The sequence below is a fragment of the Elgaria multicarinata genome, chromosome 17 (assembly GCF_023053635.1).
Source record: "Elgaria multicarinata webbii isolate HBS135686 ecotype San Diego chromosome 17, rElgMul1.1.pri, whole genome shotgun sequence".
Taxonomy (NCBI): Eukaryota; Metazoa; Chordata; class Lepidosauria; order Squamata; family Anguidae; genus Elgaria; species Elgaria multicarinata.
Genome location: NC_086187.1, coordinates 21715268 through 21733751, shown reverse-complemented (window position 1 = coordinate 21733751; position 18484 = coordinate 21715268). Strand labels below are relative to the sequence as shown.

Sequence of the window (18484 nt, the reverse complement as noted above, 5' to 3'; positions counted from 1 at the left end):
TCTATATTTGGGGCAGATGGGGCTGTGACCCCCTGCCTGTCCCCCACCCGCTTATGGCAGAGAGACCCCCCCCCAAAAAAAACTATGTACACTTTCTCCAAACGTCGCCCGTGATGTTCTCTTGTACTTCCCAAACCATCTCAATAGAATATTTAGCAGCCGCCCCTTCCTTCGGCCAGAAGAAGGAGAGCATTTAAGTCAGGTCAGAAAAAAGGAGGATCAAGATCTCAGGATGTGAGCCTTTTTTAATATTATTACAAAGCCCAACGCGTTTCAGCCTGTGTCCAATCAAAGGCCTTCTTCGGGGGGTGGGGGGGGGTTGTTAGAAGATGACTGCAGGATTCTCTCCAGCAACACTGAGACAATGACCTTGCTAGAGAGAATTCTGCAGTCACCTTTTAACAACACCCCCCCACCCCCCGGAAGAAGGCCTTTGAGCTGGGCTTTGTAATAACAATGTTTGCATCCTGAGAACTTGTTTCTCCTTTTTTTTTTCCTGACCTTCCTTCTGCCCCAGCAGCTCCAAGGCCCCTGATCCGCTGCTGCTGCCCTTGTGGTATAACTTTTGTGGCCAAGTAAAAAACAATTTTGTTCACACAGGCATTTTTGTGAGGCTGCCCAAGTGTATTCTTGTTCCACTGCAGTATGCTCTGCTGCTGCTTCTCCTTCTTCTTCCTCCTTCTTGCTCCTCTTCCTCTTCCTCTTCCTCCTCTTCTCCTTCCTCTTCCTCCTCCTCCTCCTTCTTGTTCGCCTCCTCCTCCTCTTCCTCCTCCTCTTCTCCTTCCTTTTCCTCCTCCCTTCTCCTTCCTCTTCTCCTTCTTCCTCTTCCTCCTCCTCCTCCTTCTTGTTCGCCTCCTCCTCCTCCTTCTTCCTCCTCCTCTTCTCCTCTCTTCTCCTCCCTCCTCTTCTCCTTCCTCTCCCTCCTCCCCCTTCTTCCTCCTCTTCTCCTTCCTTTTCCTCCTCCTCCTCCTCCTCCTTCCTCTTCTTCCTCCTCTTCTCCTTCCTCTTCTTCCTCCTCCTCTTCCTCCTCCTTCCCCTCCCTCCTCCTCTCCTTCCTCTCCTCCCTCCTTCTCCTCTTCCTCCTCCTCCTCTTCTCCTTCCTTTCCGTCCTCCCTTCTCCTTCCTCTCCCTCCTCCCCCTTCTTCCTCCTCCTCTTCCTTTCCCTCCTCCTCCTCCTCCCTCCTTCCTCCTCCTCTTCTTCCTCCTCCTCCTCCTCTTCTCCTTCCTCTCCCTCCTCCCTCCTCCTCCTTCTTCTATATAGGTGTATTTTTAATGACTAAATGTTAGCTGCTTTGATGTGTCCCTTTTGGACAGCAAAAGCTGGGGAAACAGGTAATAAATAAAATGTATCTCCGTCCTGGAGAAAGAGATTGCAGCTGAAATAAACTGTGTACCCAGGCGCAGCAGCCCACGGACAGCCTCTTACTGTTCGGTTTAAATATTTTTAGATCCCTTTTCTCGTTTAACAGCTAGTTTATTAGGGTATGCAGAGCTGGGGGTTGGGGGATGGGAAAGCCCAGGAGAGCCAGAATTGGCACCCGGCACTGAAATTACCCATCTGAGCAATACGGAGGAAATAAGGCCTCGCTGATGAGGCACGGGTGCCTCTTTTACAAGCAGCAGGGCAGCTGGAGGGAGGAGGTTGAAGCGCCTCGATCCATTACATCACCCTGCCTTGCAGGGGAAATGATTCTTTCAGAGAAGCTGCTAGTTTTTCTAGTCACCGGTTTTTCTAGTCACCACTGCATGCTTTCTAGGAGAAGGCCTCACGGCTTTAGGTGTTCTTGCGTGTTTTAACTATCTAGCATCAAGGGAGCTGTGCATGAGCGTCCAAATCCAAAACACATTTTCGTGCCAGGATCTGCCCCAACCTTCTGCCCCTCCAGATGTCGAGGATTGCAACTCCCAGCATCCCCAGCCAACATTGCTAGTGGTTAGGCATGTCGGACCTTGTTGTTCAAAACATCTAAAGGGCACCATACTAGAGAATGCTCGGGTTCAAATCCCCACTCAGCCATAAAAGCTCACTGGATAACCTTAGTCCAGTTGCTGCCCCACAGCTGTACCTACCTCACAGGGTTGTTGTGACGACTGAAATGGAGGTGGGAGAACCATGTGTTCTGCCTTCAGCTGCTTTGAGGAAAAGTGGGGTAAAAATGGGGATAGATAGATAAACGATAACGGAGCTAGATGGCCCAGACAGTCAGATTCGATATGAGATTGGTTCCTCAGACGGCATAAAACTGGTGGAGGCAACCTGGTACTTTGAATCGTTCGGACGTTTAATGCAACTTCGTATTTTATTGCATGATACGTTATTGTGTAAGCCGCGTAGAAATGTTTTAAATTAAAAAAATAAAATTGCACAGAGAGAGAAAGAGAGACCCAAATCTTCTACACCAACTATGTTCCCCCCCCCTAAAAAAAAAAAAAATCCACTTAAAACAAGAATAGAAGAAATGTTCTAATCTTTTCGAAAAGACAGGAGGCCCTGGGCGTGTTGCTAAGCTTCATCTGACAGCTTAGCGCGAAAGACACTTTGGTTTTTCTGGCTGTATTTCACTGTATTGATTTCCAGCACCTGGGTAGCCAAAACGATCAATTTTTCTTTGCAAAATGTTCCTTCGGCTACGAGGCAGCGGAGGCGGTGGGTGGGTGGGTGAGGAGGAATTCTGTAAGTGCTGGCGATTTGTTAGAGATCTCTTTCTCTGAGCGTCGTGTTCCCCTTTAGGCATTAAACGGAAAGGGCTCTCTTTCCACCTCAAAACCAGTTTGGTCACAAACTCAAAGCCTCGGCTTGAGAAACCTCATCAGCCTACCACTGGAGTCCGAAAACACCTTCTGGGCTGGGTGGGGGAGAATGACCCCCCTCTCCATTCTTCCTGCCGGCACTTCAGCCAACAACCGGCTTTGCTGTGTCCAGCCTTTGGCCGCCATTTGAAAACGTTGACATTTGGCTGGACTGTGTCCCTTCCTCAGGGCCGGTGCCAGACTATTTTGCGCCCTAGGCAAGGTGAGCTACTTTCACACCCCCCCCCCCAAAAAAAAATGCCAATTTTGATTTTTAAGAACATATGTTTCCTGGAAAAGATAAGCACAAAACTTGAAACTGCTAAATTTATTTTAAAGTGCAAGAAATACGTCATGCCAATTATAGCAAACAAATTGGAAAGGACCGTCTATGGGTCTAAAATGCATTATTTAATAGGAATATCACCTCCAAATCATCCCCCCAACTCACACATGTGCGCACACACACACTCAGCATCACTCACTCCAAACAAACACACGCATGAACACATGCATTCACTCAAAGACCCCATGCACCCCATTCACCCATACATTCTCTCATTCTCTCTCTCTCTCTCTCTCTCTTCCGGGCGCGTTCCGGAAGTCCGAACGTGGAGCCGCCCCACCCCAGCGTCCCCATCTTCGCTTTGGCTGGGCGGGTGCGGGGCGCCATCTCACCCGCCCAGGCCCAGCTGAATCCTCGGGCCAGGCCAGCTCACAGCCAACATGCGTGAGTGCTGCATTATGCCCGGTGCCCCTCTTAGCTTGGCGCTCTAGGCGGCTGCCTGAGTGGCCTCTATGGTAGCACCGGCCCTGCCCTTCCTACTCCGGCTTTCCCGCCCGCAGGCCTGTGTGTTTGGCAGGGAGAGCTTAGTGCCAGTTGTAGCCACCTCGAATAGTGTCACCCACCCCTCCTCTGCAGGATTCTTTTCCCGGCACGGCTGAAGCCATTTGAGCGCTAATTGCCTCTGATTGAATAAATCGTTGGCAGCCCGAGTGGGTTAATTGGATATTGTGGAAGCAATCAATTCAATCAGCGACTTCCATCTCCCTAGCCCAGACCGTTTCTGGGCAAGAGGACGCTAACCGGTCTCCGCAAAAGGGCCTCGTGGAAGCTGAGCTCAAGGTGGCAAAAGTAGGATCCGTGGGGAAAGCTTGTACACTGCTCAGTTGCCGTTCAAGAACGAATATAGACGATATCGTAGCAAACAGTCGTTCCAGAATTTATTTATTTATTATTGCATTTCTATCCCGCCTTTTTCCCTCCAAGGAACCCAAGGTGGTATACATAATCCTCCTCCTCCTCTACTCTTTATCCTCACAACAACAACCCTGCGAGGTGGGTTGGGCTGAGAGTCTGTGACTAGCCCAAAGTCACCCAGTGGGTTTCCATGGCTGAGTGGGGACTAGAACCCGGATCTCCTGACTCCCAGTCCGACACTCTAGCCACTACACCGCACTGGCTTCAGCAGGAAAAATTGGACCACATTTTGGGAGTAAAGCCCCTGCTTTGGATGGGGACCGATAGCTCAGATTTCTTTTCATGCTCGTATGTCAAATTGCCTGGATCTTGTATTTGCTGAAATAATGGCAGTCCTAGAAAGCCAGCAGGACCAAGAGGGCAGATAAGAGATTACTGCATCCCCATCGGAGGGCTGGGAGGGCATTTGCACAAATGTTCCTTACCTTGCTGTAACGCAGGGGTGGTAATGGGGCGCATGACTCCCCACCCACCTGGCCCTTCACAAGCCAGATGACGTCAGAGGTCATGGCCAGCCGCCGCCTAAGCTGGGGTGCTTCGCCTGTGCTGCTTCCTCCCCACTGCAGGAAAGCACTGCACGGGCAAGTCCTTGGCTTCACGTGGTGTGTGTTGTCCCCACGGGGGCAGCGACTGAAGTGACTCAGCTAACGCTGGGAGGAGCCACTCGTCCAAGCACCGGCTGGGCCCTCTGCTACACACATCCCTGCTGTTATCTCCGATATAAGATTGGAAATAACAAGGGGTGGGTTTGGAGGCTGGTGGTTTCCCATCCTTGTTGAATCATCTAATGCAGTTTTCTTTGGGGACCTGATGAAGTGCAACACGGATCCACAATTACCTTACAGAATCTCTCCTCCTGAATGAATGACCCCGAAGTTTAAGACGTATCACTGAGTCCGCTCCTGGTTACTCCAACATTTCTTCATTGCAGCGGTATAATTTAATGGGGAGGGGAGAGTCATTTCGTTGCTGCTATAATTTAACAATTGAGATTCAGAAATCTGTGCAGATTATCCAGAGACCTTTCAGGAGGTCTGGAACTACTTTCTGTCCATCACGGCTTTATTCTCTTGTCCGTTTCCTCTTTCCTTCTGCCTGACAACTTTGCTTGATTCGTTGTGGAGTGCTACTTAATTCTGCACGGCCTGGTACATGCGGGATCACGAGGAGGCTAATGGATTTCTCCTTTGAGGAGGCTGACAGAAAAGAGACAGGTACACAGGTGATGCCCACTGGATACGGTTGATTAAACTGGTAGGTTTGCTTCAGAGCTGACTGTTGCACATCTTGAGTTTTGACGTTTCGGGGTCTAAACGGCTCGTTTTCTTGAATAGCAAGCTGTTTTGTCCTGGGAAGTATTCGTTTGCTTGCGCCTTATACATGGCCAGGCTTTCACCGATGTACGTGATGTTTGAAACGGACACGTCCCGGTGAAAGCCTGAAATGTACCACCAGGTCAAGTGAACGTCGAATTTAAACATCCATGATGGGGCAATAGCTGTATTAGGACCGTTCCCAAAGCCACCAAATGGTGAGCGAGCTTTTGAGTTCTTTAGAACTCTTCGTCAGCCAGGATGTTAAGCAAAGGAGGTGGGAGAGAGAGAGAGAGAGAGAGAGAAAGTCAGCTTAATGTTGGAGCCACGAACTCTGCGTCTGGTCCTAGTCTTAAGATGGAGCGAAGGAGGAGGCAGCAGACTTAGGCTGCAATCCTGTACCCAGTTAACTCATTGAACTCAGCCGGGGCGTTTAAAGCGCGACGCACTTTCTCTCAAGGGTGTTTCCATGGGTGGGTGCTGCTACCGAGAAGGTCTGCTCATTCGTTTCCACTTAGCGATGTTCCGTTGGCTGTGGAATGATCAACAGGAACCTCCTTAGAAGACCTTGAGGTCCTCCTGGATGATGGAACGCCTCTCCTGACGTGAATATACCCGGTCACTACGTTCAACATCTAAGGTCCTCCTCCGGGTGCCTACTCCGAGAGAGGCTCGGAGTGTGGCAACGAGGGACAGGGCCTTTTCGGTGGTGGCCCCCAGACTATGGAACGATCTCCCTGACGAGGCTCGCCTGGCGCCAACGCTGCTATCTTTCCGGCGCCAGGTTAAGACTTTCCTCTTTGCCCAGGCATATAGTGGCACATCTTAATCACCCACATGTTTAGTTTTTTAACGGTTTTTAATGCTTTATGTGTGTATGTTCTGTGTTTTAGGATTTTAAATTTTGTATACTCGTTTTAATCTTAATTTTAGAATTTCTGTAAACCGACCAGAGAGCCCTGGCTATGGGAGCGGTATATAAGTGCAATAAATAAATAAATAAATAAATAAATATAGTGGAAGGCGGTCAGGTAGGGATCTTGGTCCCGAGTTGTTTAGGGCTTTCCACACCAAGAACAAAATCTTGAACTTGGCACAGCTTTCTCCCTCATCCCCCAGCTCGCGTGATCGTTAGCTGAGGAAGCTGCTTCAACCACTACACCGCAGTGGCTGCCGTAGAGATGTGTTAGTGTCAGAAGTGCTTATTCTACGCATACTTACTGGGGAGTAAGGCTCATTGAATACTGGGGAAGCTTACTTCCAGAGAAGTTTGTTTAAAATTGGGCTCAAGCTACAGGAAGCCAGATTCCGGCTGGGCATCAGGAAAAACTTCCTGGCTGTTAGAGCAGTACGACAATGGAACCAGTTACCTAGGGAGGTTATGGGCTCTCCCACACTAAAGGCATTCAAGAGGCAGCTGGACAGCTGGTGTGTTGTAGTGGCTAAGGTGTTGGACTGGGAGTCGGGAGATCCGGATTCTAGTCCCCACTCGGCCATGGAAACCCACTGGGTGACTTTGGGCCAGTCACAGACTCTCAGCCCAATGGACCTCACAGGGTTGTTGTTGTGGGGATAACATGGAGAGGAGGAGGATTATATACGCCTCCTTGGGTTTGTTGGAGGAAAAATGGTTGGGATATAAATGAAATAAATAAAAAAATCTGTCAGGTATGCTTTAAGGTGGATTCCTGCATTGAACAGGGGGTTAGACTTGATGGCCTTGTAGGCCCCTTCCAACTCTACTATTCTATGATTCTATGGTTTGTGCCTTATTCATTGTAGCAGTGCATGTTTGCAAAGTAAACATAGAAAGTGGACCCCCAGATTCAGAAGTTTAGGTTACAATCCGATGCATATTTAGACAGGAAAAGGTCCTACAACTCCCAGCATTCCCAGCCAGCCATCTTGCCTGGGGGATGCTGGGAGTTGTAGGACATTTTCTGTCTAAACTTCCATAGGATCGTGCTCTAAATTACAATAATGTCTAAATTCTCAACTATACGGAAGAATTAGCGTATGTAAATGTTATGCCCTCTTTTGACTCCTTTTTTGATGATGCATTTCCTCTTTTTTAGCCATTTATAAGTGGCCACCCCAAACATTTGATAAAATTCGGCTATATTTTTTCCTATTAATACACCCACACAAATGCACTCACACTTTTTATATGTTGTACAACTTGTGTTTTTAGTAGCGCTCGGTCCTGAGCTCCAATGCAGGCCACTTTGCGGTAAATGTTCCATAAGCATATCAGTTATAGACCAAGATTTCCAATTAGTGTATTCCTTTGTTCCTCCAGTGATTTCGATTTATTATCATGTACGTCCTCCTTTTTCTTTTTGTTGCCCGTAGTTGGTTAACTCTACTTCGAAATTAAATAAAACCCCGTGGTATAAAAGTGGCCACCCAACAGGGTATAGCTGTCCCTAGATAAAGCATAACTAAATTGCTCCTCCATCAGCACCCCTTCAACGCCGTTTCTATTACGTCCGCAGTGGAAAGCGTAAAACCACCTTCTGCTGGATAGACATTAATAGCCATCTCCTCGTGCTGGCAGCACAAAGATCAAAGACCTGTATAGCTGTCCCTAGATAAAGCATAACTAAATTGCTCCTCCATCAGCACCCCTTCAACACCGTTTCTATTACGTCCGCAGTGGAAAGCGTAAAACCACCTTCTGCTGGATAGACATTAATAGCCATCTCCTCGTGCTGGCAGCACAAAGATCACAGACCTCACATCTTGCCGGAGGGATTATGCGTCATCTCTCTCTGTGCGTGCAAAGGAAGTCTCGTTTTCTTTTCAAAACTTGTCCGCTCTCATCCGAAGAGTACATTTCTTTTTGTTGTTGTTACCTCTCCACCCTAGGGTACCGGGAAGGATTTCTTTGGAAGAGAGGCCGTGACAACGGGCAGTTCCTGAGCAGGAAGTTTGTCCTTTCAGAACGTGAGGGCGCCCTGAAGTATTACAACAAAAACGACGTAAGAGCACGGGGAGGCATTTTGGGGGGCTTTTTTTCTTGCGAGGGGGTGTGCTAGGTGGCAAAGCCAATGGGTCAGAGCCGGTGTGGGGCGTGGCGTGGGATTGTGGTTCTTCATTGGTTCGTGATTTGTTATTTATATTGCACCATCAGGGGGGCACAGGGTGTGGTACGTGTGGACAAGGCCGTGCCCCAAGGAAGGTACAGTCTCAAATGTGACGCGAGAGAAACCGCCCAGGGGAGGGAAGGAAGCAGCCAGAGGCAGGGGTAATCAAGGAGGGGAGAAAGGGCTGTTTCAGTTTCACACACTTAGGGTGGGCCTCAGGGTTAGGGTGCGATCCCATGCTGGTTTGGACAGAAAAAATGTCCAACAGCGCTCAGCATTTACCAGCCAGTGTGGCGTAGTGGCTAGAGTGTTGGACTGGGAGTCGGGAGATCCGGGTTCTAGTCCCCACTCGGCCACGGAAGCCCACTGGGTGGCTGGGCCAGTCACAGACTCTCAGCCCAGCCCACCTCACAGGGTTGTTGTTGTGAGGATAAAATGGAGAGGAGGAGGAGGAGGATTATGTCCTTGGGTTCCTTGGAGGAAAAAAGGCGTGATATAAATGCAATAATAATGATGATGACGAAGATGATGATGATGATGGCTGGGGAATGCTGAGAATTGGAGGACTTTTTTTCCTGCCTAACCTTCTATGTTCTTTTAAAAATGTACATTTTAATGGTGTTTTTATGCTGGTTATGTTTTGTTTTTTTATTCTCTTTGTTCACCGCTCCGAAATCCTTATCCAAGGAGCAATATATAAATATGGCACATATCTTATCAGTGGGGCCCTGCTTGGGTGTCTGCCCTCGGCAAACGCCCTCCCATGCCTACTCCTGCCCTATAAAATCGTTAAATCACCTTTTCTCCAGGCTTTGGAGGGCCCTTGGCCCAGCCACCCTCATGGGCGAGTGAGTCCACCTTCCCACCCTCATGGTCTTCAGCTGTCCTTGTTCCTCATCCTCTCTGTCTCTCGTGACCTGAGAAAGCCAGGTTTGGGCCACACCCCAGAAAACAGGCAGCAACTGGGCCTGGCGGGATTCCCCAGGGAGGAAACTGTGGCTCTCACCGTCTTCCATCGTTGCTGACTTGCCTTAAGTTCTTTTCCAGGAGAGCAGTTCTTCTCACGATCACCCTCCCCCCCTTAGGATTGCAGCTTGCACTTCCAAGCTGCAATCCTAAGAACATTAGAAGAGCCCTGCTGGATTAGACCAAGGGTCCATCCAGTCCATTGGCCAACCAGCTGTTGACCAGGGACCAACAAAGCAGGACACAGTGCAACAGCACCTTCCCGTCCACATTCCCCAGCAACTGGGGTATGCAGCCTTACTGCCTCACCTGCATATAGCGTCCAGTGAGTTCAGCTGGGCTTATTTTAGGGCAGATGTGCCTAGGATTGTGCAGCTGGGAACGGGAGCTTTTCTGGGTCCTGCCTTGGGCATATGTGCTGTGACGTTGCTGCTGTCCACCCTTTCGGGAAGTGAGAGTCCGCTGCTCTCCCCCACGAGGGGAGTTTCAAAAGGCTTTGCCACAGAGCTGATGTCATCCGCCCCAATAAAGGGAACTCTCTTGTTCTGTGAATTCACTGAACGCCTTGCTTGCCCAACGTTTTTCTCGCCCCTCTGCCATTTTTTGATCGGATGCCTTTAAATATAGGATGTATTTGACGGTGTTGTTAACCTACCTTAAACCTGAAGGCGTAAGGAGAATCCTTTTCCTGTTTGTCTTCCGTGCTTTTGGAGACATGCAGGATAGAGATGTGGAGGCCTAGAAAACAACAACCGGGGGTGGGTGGGGAATCTACACTATTGCTTTTAAAGCACTTTAAAAACATTTTGAAAACTGTATATGCAGTGTGTCCTGGGCCCCAACAGTTGTCAAAACTGTTCTAAAGTGCTTTAAAGCAGTAGTGTAGATCCCCCCCCCCCAGGTCTCCATCCCCCCTGATCTTTTTCAGAAAACCAAAACAACAACAACACAAAACTCTTGGGGGGAAAGGGAAGAGACGTTTGTTTGCTTTTCTGGGTTTTTTCCAGGCCTCTAACTCTCGTCCCATAAAGGGCCTGATCCAGCATATGCAGAGGCTCCAGCGTCTGCAAAGAGCTCCTTGCACACAAGGGGCTTTCCTGTTCGCTTTAATAGCTGCTCACTTGGAGATGAAATGAGTGAGGGAACCCTTCTGCCGATCTCGTGTGCTGCAGAACTTTGGGACAAGGTGGTGCCCTGCCCTGACGGAAAACAGGGTGGGACGACCGCGGCCTCACACCAGCTTGGGTTAAGTCGGTCACGCGCTAGCCAGCTGCCCTCCTGCGATGCAAGGCAGGACTTTGAAACCAGATGTCATGCTGGTAACAAAGCAGGTTCCTAGTCCACAATGTGGACCCGGCTTCAAACTTTGCCTTCCACACGTAGATGCATTCAAGGTCGTTTCTAACCTCTAGATCAGTTCTCAGTCTTGCCTTCCCCTTGTGCCAGCCAGCAATTGTGATCTCTGCTGTTTTTGTCAAGTTTTTTTAAGTGTCTTCTTACTTTTCTTTCTTCTTATTATTTACCATTTGGGGAATCTAATTAGATACAGAGAAATGTATACGGGTGCAATTCTGTGCCTGTTTAGATGGAAAAAATGCTGGCTGGGGAATGCTGACAGTTGTAGGACCTTTTCCCCTATTGATTGATTGATTACATTTCTATACTGTCCAACAGCCAAAGCTCTCTGGGCAGTTCACAACAATTAAAACCATAAAATACAAGATGATTAAATACAATATAAAAGTTTAGAAGTTTAAAACTGAAGTGTGTATATCAAATAGAAGCTTGCATCGGTGCAAAGATTTTAAATGCAATACCGGATTCACAACAGAAACTGAAAAACGAAAATGCCTGGGAAAAGGAAACAGTGTTTGCCTGGCGCCAAAAAGAGCACAGTGTAGGTGCCAGACCTACTCTTCCACCCAGCCCTTTGGTGGGGTCTCCCAGGGAACCTGATTTTAGGGTCCAGGCAGGTACATATGAGAAGAGTTGATCATTCAGGTAACCTGGCCCCAAGCTGTTTAGGGCTTTGAATGTTAATTCCAGCATTCTAAATATGCTTAGGTTTGCGCCTTTAATCCTATCAATGAATAAATTACCGTATTTCTTCGATTGTAAGACGCCATGAATTGTAAGACGCATACTAATTTCAGTACCACCAACAGAAAAAAAAGCGCTTTGATTCTAAGAAATAATAAAGGCACCCATGATTCTAGAGATGTTTTTAGAGATGTTTACATGGGGGAAAAGGTGTGTCTTAGAATCGAAGAAATACGGTAATCAAAGAAGCAGAGCAGGGGTGGGCAACCGCACCCCCAGTTCCTCTTGGCCACTGCTGCTAGAGAGGAGACTGTGCAGGGAGGAGGACTCACCCCATCACCCTCTTCCCCCTGGAGGTGCTGGATCAGGGCCATTTCCCCCCACCCCCAGTAAAAAATGCTCTTTGTCTGGAAAGCCTGTGTTTCTCTGGGTCTTGTTTGCTGCCTTCGCTCTGGCCCATTATTGCAACTGTGTGTTTCCCCCTGCCCCCACCTCCTTCCCAGGCCAAAGAACCCAAAGCAATTATGAAGATCGAGCATCTAAACGCAACGTTCCAGCCGGCGAAAATTGGGAACCCGCACGGCCTGCAAATCACATACTTGAAAGACAACAGCACGAGGAACATCTTTGTTTACCATGAAGATGGCAAGGTGGGAACGCTGAAGTAAGGAAGGAGGCGGGGCCTTAAGAGTCATTGCGCGCAGGTGATGCGGGGCGGGACGATGTGGCGGCAGGGCTCATGCGCTGGGCTTTCCCAGCACTGCTGTTTTTTGTGTGAAGGGGGACATTGTGCAAGCCTAGTGATGAATCAGCCAGGCAGATCGTCCGTAGAGCAGGAGGGGCAGAACCTCAGGCCCAGGGCCAGCCTCCCTGTGGGCCCAATCCAGCCCTCTTGTAGTCCTCACATCCGGGTCTTCTGGATTCCCAGATGGCCACACCTCCATTTCCCTTGGCCCCGCCCCTTTTGCTTGGCGGATTCTCAGCTTCTGTACAATCCCGCCCCGTTCGGAGCAGTTGAAATGCCCTCTCCTAAGATTTAGTTACTGGTAGTAAGTGCGTTAAGCTAAAATATGCTGGGGTTTGGCTCCTCCCCTTTGCCTTTGACCACGCCCACCACCAGAATCCCCTCCCCCGAGAGCTTCTCCAAAATTGAATTCAGCCCTCAGTCCAAAAGACGTTCACACACACCCCTCCCCCGGTGCAGACAATAGGTGCTCGTATGAATTTGGTTAGACAGTGACACTCACAAAATCCTAAAATTCGAAAGATCAGGCTTTCTAGGTTTGAGATGAAGTGGAGTAAAAAATAGCCAAAGGCAAGGGTGGAACCAAGTAATCTTCAACAATAATATTAGTAAAAGTTTTACTAAACTTGGTTCCACCCTTGCCTTTGGCTATTTTTTACTTCCCTACGGGGTTTTCCTTTCTTTCGCACTTGAGATGAAGTGGAACTGTGACCCTGTGCTGACATACTGGATTTGAGCTTCTGTAGCTGGACTAGATGGACCCTTGGTCTGATCCAGCAGGGCTCTTCTGATGTTCTTAAGCGGGTTTAGCATTGCAGGCTTACAAATGTGTAATAGCGGAGAACAGGGGCATTAGAAATAAAAGTGTGTCCCTGTTTTTTCGTTCCATCTGTGAAACGCTGGAGGATGTGCGATTGGATCCACATCGCCTTCACGTGAGCTCCCAAACTAACCTTTTGAAATACAATACAATACAATACAATCAGAACGCCTTGATCCAGATGGGGGCTGGATTCCAATGACCAGGAGCCGCAGCTGTTCACTCCGAAAGCTGGCGATTTATTTTCAGATTGGTGTCTTTGCTTTAGCCTCCTGGCTGACGGCTCAATCGCAGCACCTAGCCGTTCGTTGCTCAGTGCAGCGCGAGACTCAGTCTCCGGGGAACGGTTGCAGCGGTGTGTTCCTGAATCTTGATAAGCTGATAGAAATGGAACGGAGTGCAGTGCGGTGCAGAACAGATGATATCATGGAATAAAATTGGCTGCAGTCCGATACACACTCACTTGGGAGGAAGCCCCATTGAACTCAGTGCGGCTTACTTCTGAGCAGACATGGACAGGGCTGTGCTGTTAAGGTACAGCTGCTGGATGAGCCGTTACTCCTTCAGTCCTGTCGCAAGTTGACTCAAGAGGCAAATGTCCCTGAATTCTGTAGAACCTCTTCCCTATTAAGTGGTTTTAGGATTGGTCAGGTTTTTTTTTCCTTCTCCGGTGGGTTCAGTGACCTATGAAAAGGAGGTTATGAACAGGACAGGGTCAGGTTAGGTCTGTGTGTGTGTGTGTGTGTGTGTGTTTTTAAAGCGCGCACGCACAGACACACACGAGCTCTCTAGGAAATAAAAGCCTTTACTAATGATTTACAGGATTTGTCCCCTGCAGCAAAAACGACAAAGTGCCCAGGTGGTCCCCTCAGCCTTACAACACGTTTCTTACAGCATATGCTTCCGTGCACTAAGGTCCACTTGGCACCTGCCAGTGACGCCAAAACTTCTGCCGTCGAGAAATGCGTGCGTCTTTAATGCACTGCAAGGGGGACTTCCAGATGAGCCCTGGATTGGGCAATGGTGTGGCCTCATTCGCAAGGCGATACGATTGCCCAACGTTTGCTTTGCAGAGCGGCTTGCTCAACCCTGCAGTCAAGCCCGGCTACCTGGAACTACCTGGAGCTGAATTTGACCCAGAACAGTACGGGAAAGATAGGCGTAGAAAGCAGGGTTAGATTTCCTGGGTTTTGCAACACAGGAAACTTTTTGACGGGGCAGGAGGGGAAGTTCATAGCACACATTCCCTCCAAAGCGTTCAAGAATAAACTTCACTTGCCAGACTTTTGATTCACGGATTTGGTAAAACTGCTGACCTTGTTGCTCTGCAGCTTTCAGTTTCCCCTGAGTTCAAGAGTCGCCCGTTTGTGACTGAGGCGCCCTCTGCAGGCCAAATTCTCGCCCTCGGGATCGGACAGTCCAGGGAGATTTTGTTTAAAGTTCTGTACAGATGAAGTGTTGTGGAGGGCTTTTGTTTGAATCGACATTCTGCCAGATGACAAGCAAAATGGTGTCGGTTCGCTACACCACCCATCACCGTCATCATGATCGGCATCGCATCAAAGAACAACACAGAAAACCTTCAGAAACTGGGCCTGCCAAAATACATCCACACCAACATCCAGAAAGCAGTTGTGCCTAAAACATGTTCAATAGTCAGAAGATTCCTGAATCAGTAAAAGACAGCATGACTTGGTAAAGCCCGTCATGTCAGCTTAGAATAATCGCCACGAGCAAGAAAAGAGAGATAGATGATGATGGTGATGATGATGATAATAATAATTGTATGAAAAGGAAAGGAGCCTCTTGTGCAAGCACTGAGTCATTACTGACTCTTGGAGGGATGCCAGCTTTCGCTGACGTTTTCTTGGCAGGCCTTATAGCGGGGTGGTTTGCTGTTGCCTTCCCCGGCCATGATTACCTTTCCCCCAGCTAGCTGGGTACTCATTTTTCCAACCTCGGGAGGATGGAAGGCTGAGTCGACCTGAGCCGGCTGCCTGAAACCAGCTTCCTCTGGGATCGAACTCAGGCCGTGGGGGAGAGTTTCAGCTGCAGAAACTGCTGCTTTATCATTAAATTTCTATCATATATCATGTACAGCATTTTGCAGAATTTCAGTTCAAAAGAAAATGATGATGATGTATTTGTTTATTTGATTTATCCCCCACCTTTTTTTTAAAAAAAAAATCAAAGTACACAAAATGGCTTACGGAGCTACCAACAAAATGCAAAACAACATTAAACTGCTGCCTAAATCCACAGTACATTAACAAAAAACATGGCAGTTTAAAATAGCAGCAGAATACACAGTTAGGACTGCAATCTTAAATTCCTTTACCAGGAAGTAAATCCCATTGAGGACTTAATTCCATGTAAACATGCATAGGATTATGTTGAAAGTTGGAACCAAATAATAATAATAATAATTTATTACCTGTCTCTCCCTTTGGATCGAGGCGGGGAACATTAGTACAGGAATCAACACATCTTAAAAATTTTTGATTTTACCTTGATCTGGGTAGGCCTGCCGGAAAAGGCTTGTCTTCAAAAGCTGCCTTAAAATCACAGAGAGAGTTAATTTTACGAATCTCCTCCGGCAGGCCGTTCCACAATCCGGGGGCGACAGAAGAAAAGGTCCTCTGGGAAACTGATGTCAGCCTAGTTTTGGCTGACTGAAATAAGTTCTCCCCAGAGGACCTGAGTGTGCGGGGCGGACTGTACGGGAGAAGGCGATTAATAATAATAATAATAATAATAATAATAATAATAATAATAATAATTTTTTACCCGCCTCTCCGATTGGATCGAGGCAGGAACAACAGCAAGCATTAAATACATAAAATACATAAGCCTGCAGGAGTGACACCCGTGGTTCCCTTTACAACTTGATGGAAAGCATTTGAAATTAAAACAGATGGGGCCGCTCCAGTTTTGATTTCCAGTGCTTCTAGCGCTACCAACCCAAATGGAAGACGTCGTCTGGACGCCCAATAAAACCCCATGAACAAGGCAGGGAAGTTGAGTGATCAAACCTCGTTTGGACGTCTCTTGCTGCAGAAGCCTCCTAGGAGTTCAGTTCTGTTTGCAAACAAGATCACCACAAGATGCTACCAATTTGGATGGCTTTAAAAGGGAGTTAGATAAATTCCTGGAGGAGAAGGCTATCCATGGCTACTAGTCCTGGTGGCTATATGCTGTCTCCAGTATCAGAGGCAGTAAGCCTAAAAACACCAGTTGCTGGGGAACATGGGTGGGAGGGTGCAGTTGCACTCCTGTCCTGTTTGTGGGCCAGCCACTGTGGGAACAGGATGCTGGACTAGATGGACCCTTGGTCTGATCCAGCAGGGCTTTTCTTATGCTCTAATGTTCTTAAAAGCAAAATCTTTTCAAGCAAAATGACCACCTCTTTTGCTGCCAGTGCGGCAAATCCAACTGCAGTTTCAGCCATGCCTGGAATTTTGGGTTGGTGGGGTGCGGCCCCTGGCGGGTTCCCAGGGGGGCAAGGCAGACGTTGACACCCCCGTTATTAGAGGCAAGCCTGCTGCGGCGTGAATGGAAGTGACAATTGCATTTGGCTTTGCATCTCTTCCTTACTGCTGTTGTTTTTCTCTTCTCAGGAAATGGTGGACTGGTTCAATGCTCTCCGCGCCGCCCGCTTCCATTACTTACAAGTGGCGTTCCCTGGAGCGAGTGACATTGACGTGAGCGTCCGTTTCATTCTTGTCTCTCTTTCTTTGATTAATAGCTTCTATGTTGTTGCAATATCAGTCCTTCTGGCTGTCAAAATCCATTTACGCTGACCATTTCATGTTAATTCCCATGATGCAAGTAAATAACGTAAAAGAGCCTGTACGCCTGTGGATACGGAAGACTGTTCCAGTACAAAATTTATCTGTGTAATCACCTCCTCCCCAAAAGAAGCAGATACCGGACATTGCCAAAATGTATGTTTAAATTGCGCCGCCTGCAATTAGCTGATCCCTTATTAAAAAGACGTTGCGGTGTCTAATAGACACAAAACCAACGGGTTTTTTTACTAAATAAGATGCAGCCTAAGATCTATAGATGTGACAAGTATAGAAGTCAAAGCAGTGATCCACTAATTAGGCATTTTGTGGTGGTGCCCAGAGCAGTTTCTCAAATTTCCTCTATGAGCTTGTGGGTCAAAAAAGTCGGGGAGACCCCTGGTTCAGGCTGAGAGAGGATGGACAACAGGATTCACATAGAAGCAGAGAATCATAGAGTCAGAGGGGGTCTTGGAGGACATCCAGTCAATCCCAAATGGATGGATCCTGAAGACCTCGAGCGAGGGAGAGCCCACCCACCACCCCACTGGGTAATTGGTTCCCTGACTGAACTGCTCTTGCCATCAAGAGCAAAAATTGGGCATTGGTGCCTGGCCCATAAAAGGCTCCTCTCTTGAGACTATGAGAAAAAAGAGGCGACTAGCTCTGGTGCTATGAAATGTCAAAAGAGGTTTCTTTAGTTTTCTTATCCAAAATATAAAAAATGTTCAAAAAACTTTAAACCAAACTTGTACTACGCTCAACGTTTCGGATCTGGGGATCCTTCGTCAGGAGCTATAAGACGTTCAAGTAAAACATATATAAAGTTATATTACATTATAAACGAGTTCATCCAACTTAAAATTAAATAAAAGGAAACAACACTCATAGTCTAATACAATATATGGACCTTTCCCCAGATGAATGTCTTATAGCTCCTGAACATTTTTTATATTTTGGATAAGAAAAATGAAGAAACGTCTTTTGACATTTCATAGCACCAGAGCTAGCCTTTTCGTGGTGCTTTCCCCCCTCTTCTTCCACAACTCCTCACTTGAGACCCATAATAGCCAAGCAAGCAATTTCATTTTCTCCGAGGGAGCTTCGAGCATCTTTTCCTTCATCTCAGGGCAGCCTTCCTCAACCTGGGGCACTCCAGATGTGTTGGACTACAACTCCCAGAATGCCCCAGCCTGGGGCATTCTGGGAGATGCAGTCCAACACATCTGGAGCGCCCCAGGTTGAGGAAGACTGTCTCAGGGGTTCATCAGTAGGTGTTTCTAGCCGAGTGGTCAGGAAGTGTCCATCAGGAGTGGGAAGAAGCAGAGCCGAATCCTGGAGTCTTGTGGAGGATGTAGGCTGGGCTGGCTTTAATCCCGCGGCCGCAGCACCTAAGTGGCGGAAGAAAAATTATGCTGCCTTTTCTCTTGCCCTTGGCGGGGAAAAGAAAAAAAAAGCTGATCAGCACTTAAGCTTGGCTGAATGTTCTCTTTTGGAATATAAATCATTGCAGTAGATTTTGTGCTGATGGAAAACGCCTGCCTTTGGAACGGGCTGGTTTCTCCGCCCACACTGAGGCTTTGTTTGTAATGAGAATCAGGCTGCGTGAATCCCCCGTCTGCATTTCAAGCTCTGGTAGAAACCCTTGTGCAGGAGTGGGTAAACGTCACACATGCAG

At 48.0% G+C, this 18484-nt stretch overlaps 1 protein-coding gene across 3 annotated transcripts in view; it reads left to right on the top strand.

The window, feature by feature from the left end:
* ADAP1 (ArfGAP with dual PH domains 1) overlaps positions 1 to 18484 on the top strand; it is a 56153-nt gene that overhangs the window by 25334 nt on the left and 12335 nt on the right. For all 3 annotated transcript variants that reach the window (XM_063142915.1, XM_063142917.1, XM_063142916.1), the window contains 3 exons: positions 8233 to 8345; positions 11960 to 12106; positions 16639 to 16722. In XM_063142915.1, the coding sequence (XP_062998985.1) occupies positions 8233 to 8345; positions 11960 to 12106; positions 16639 to 16722 (344 nt within the window). The remainder of the gene's footprint in view (positions 1 to 8232; positions 8346 to 11959; positions 12107 to 16638; positions 16723 to 18484) is intronic.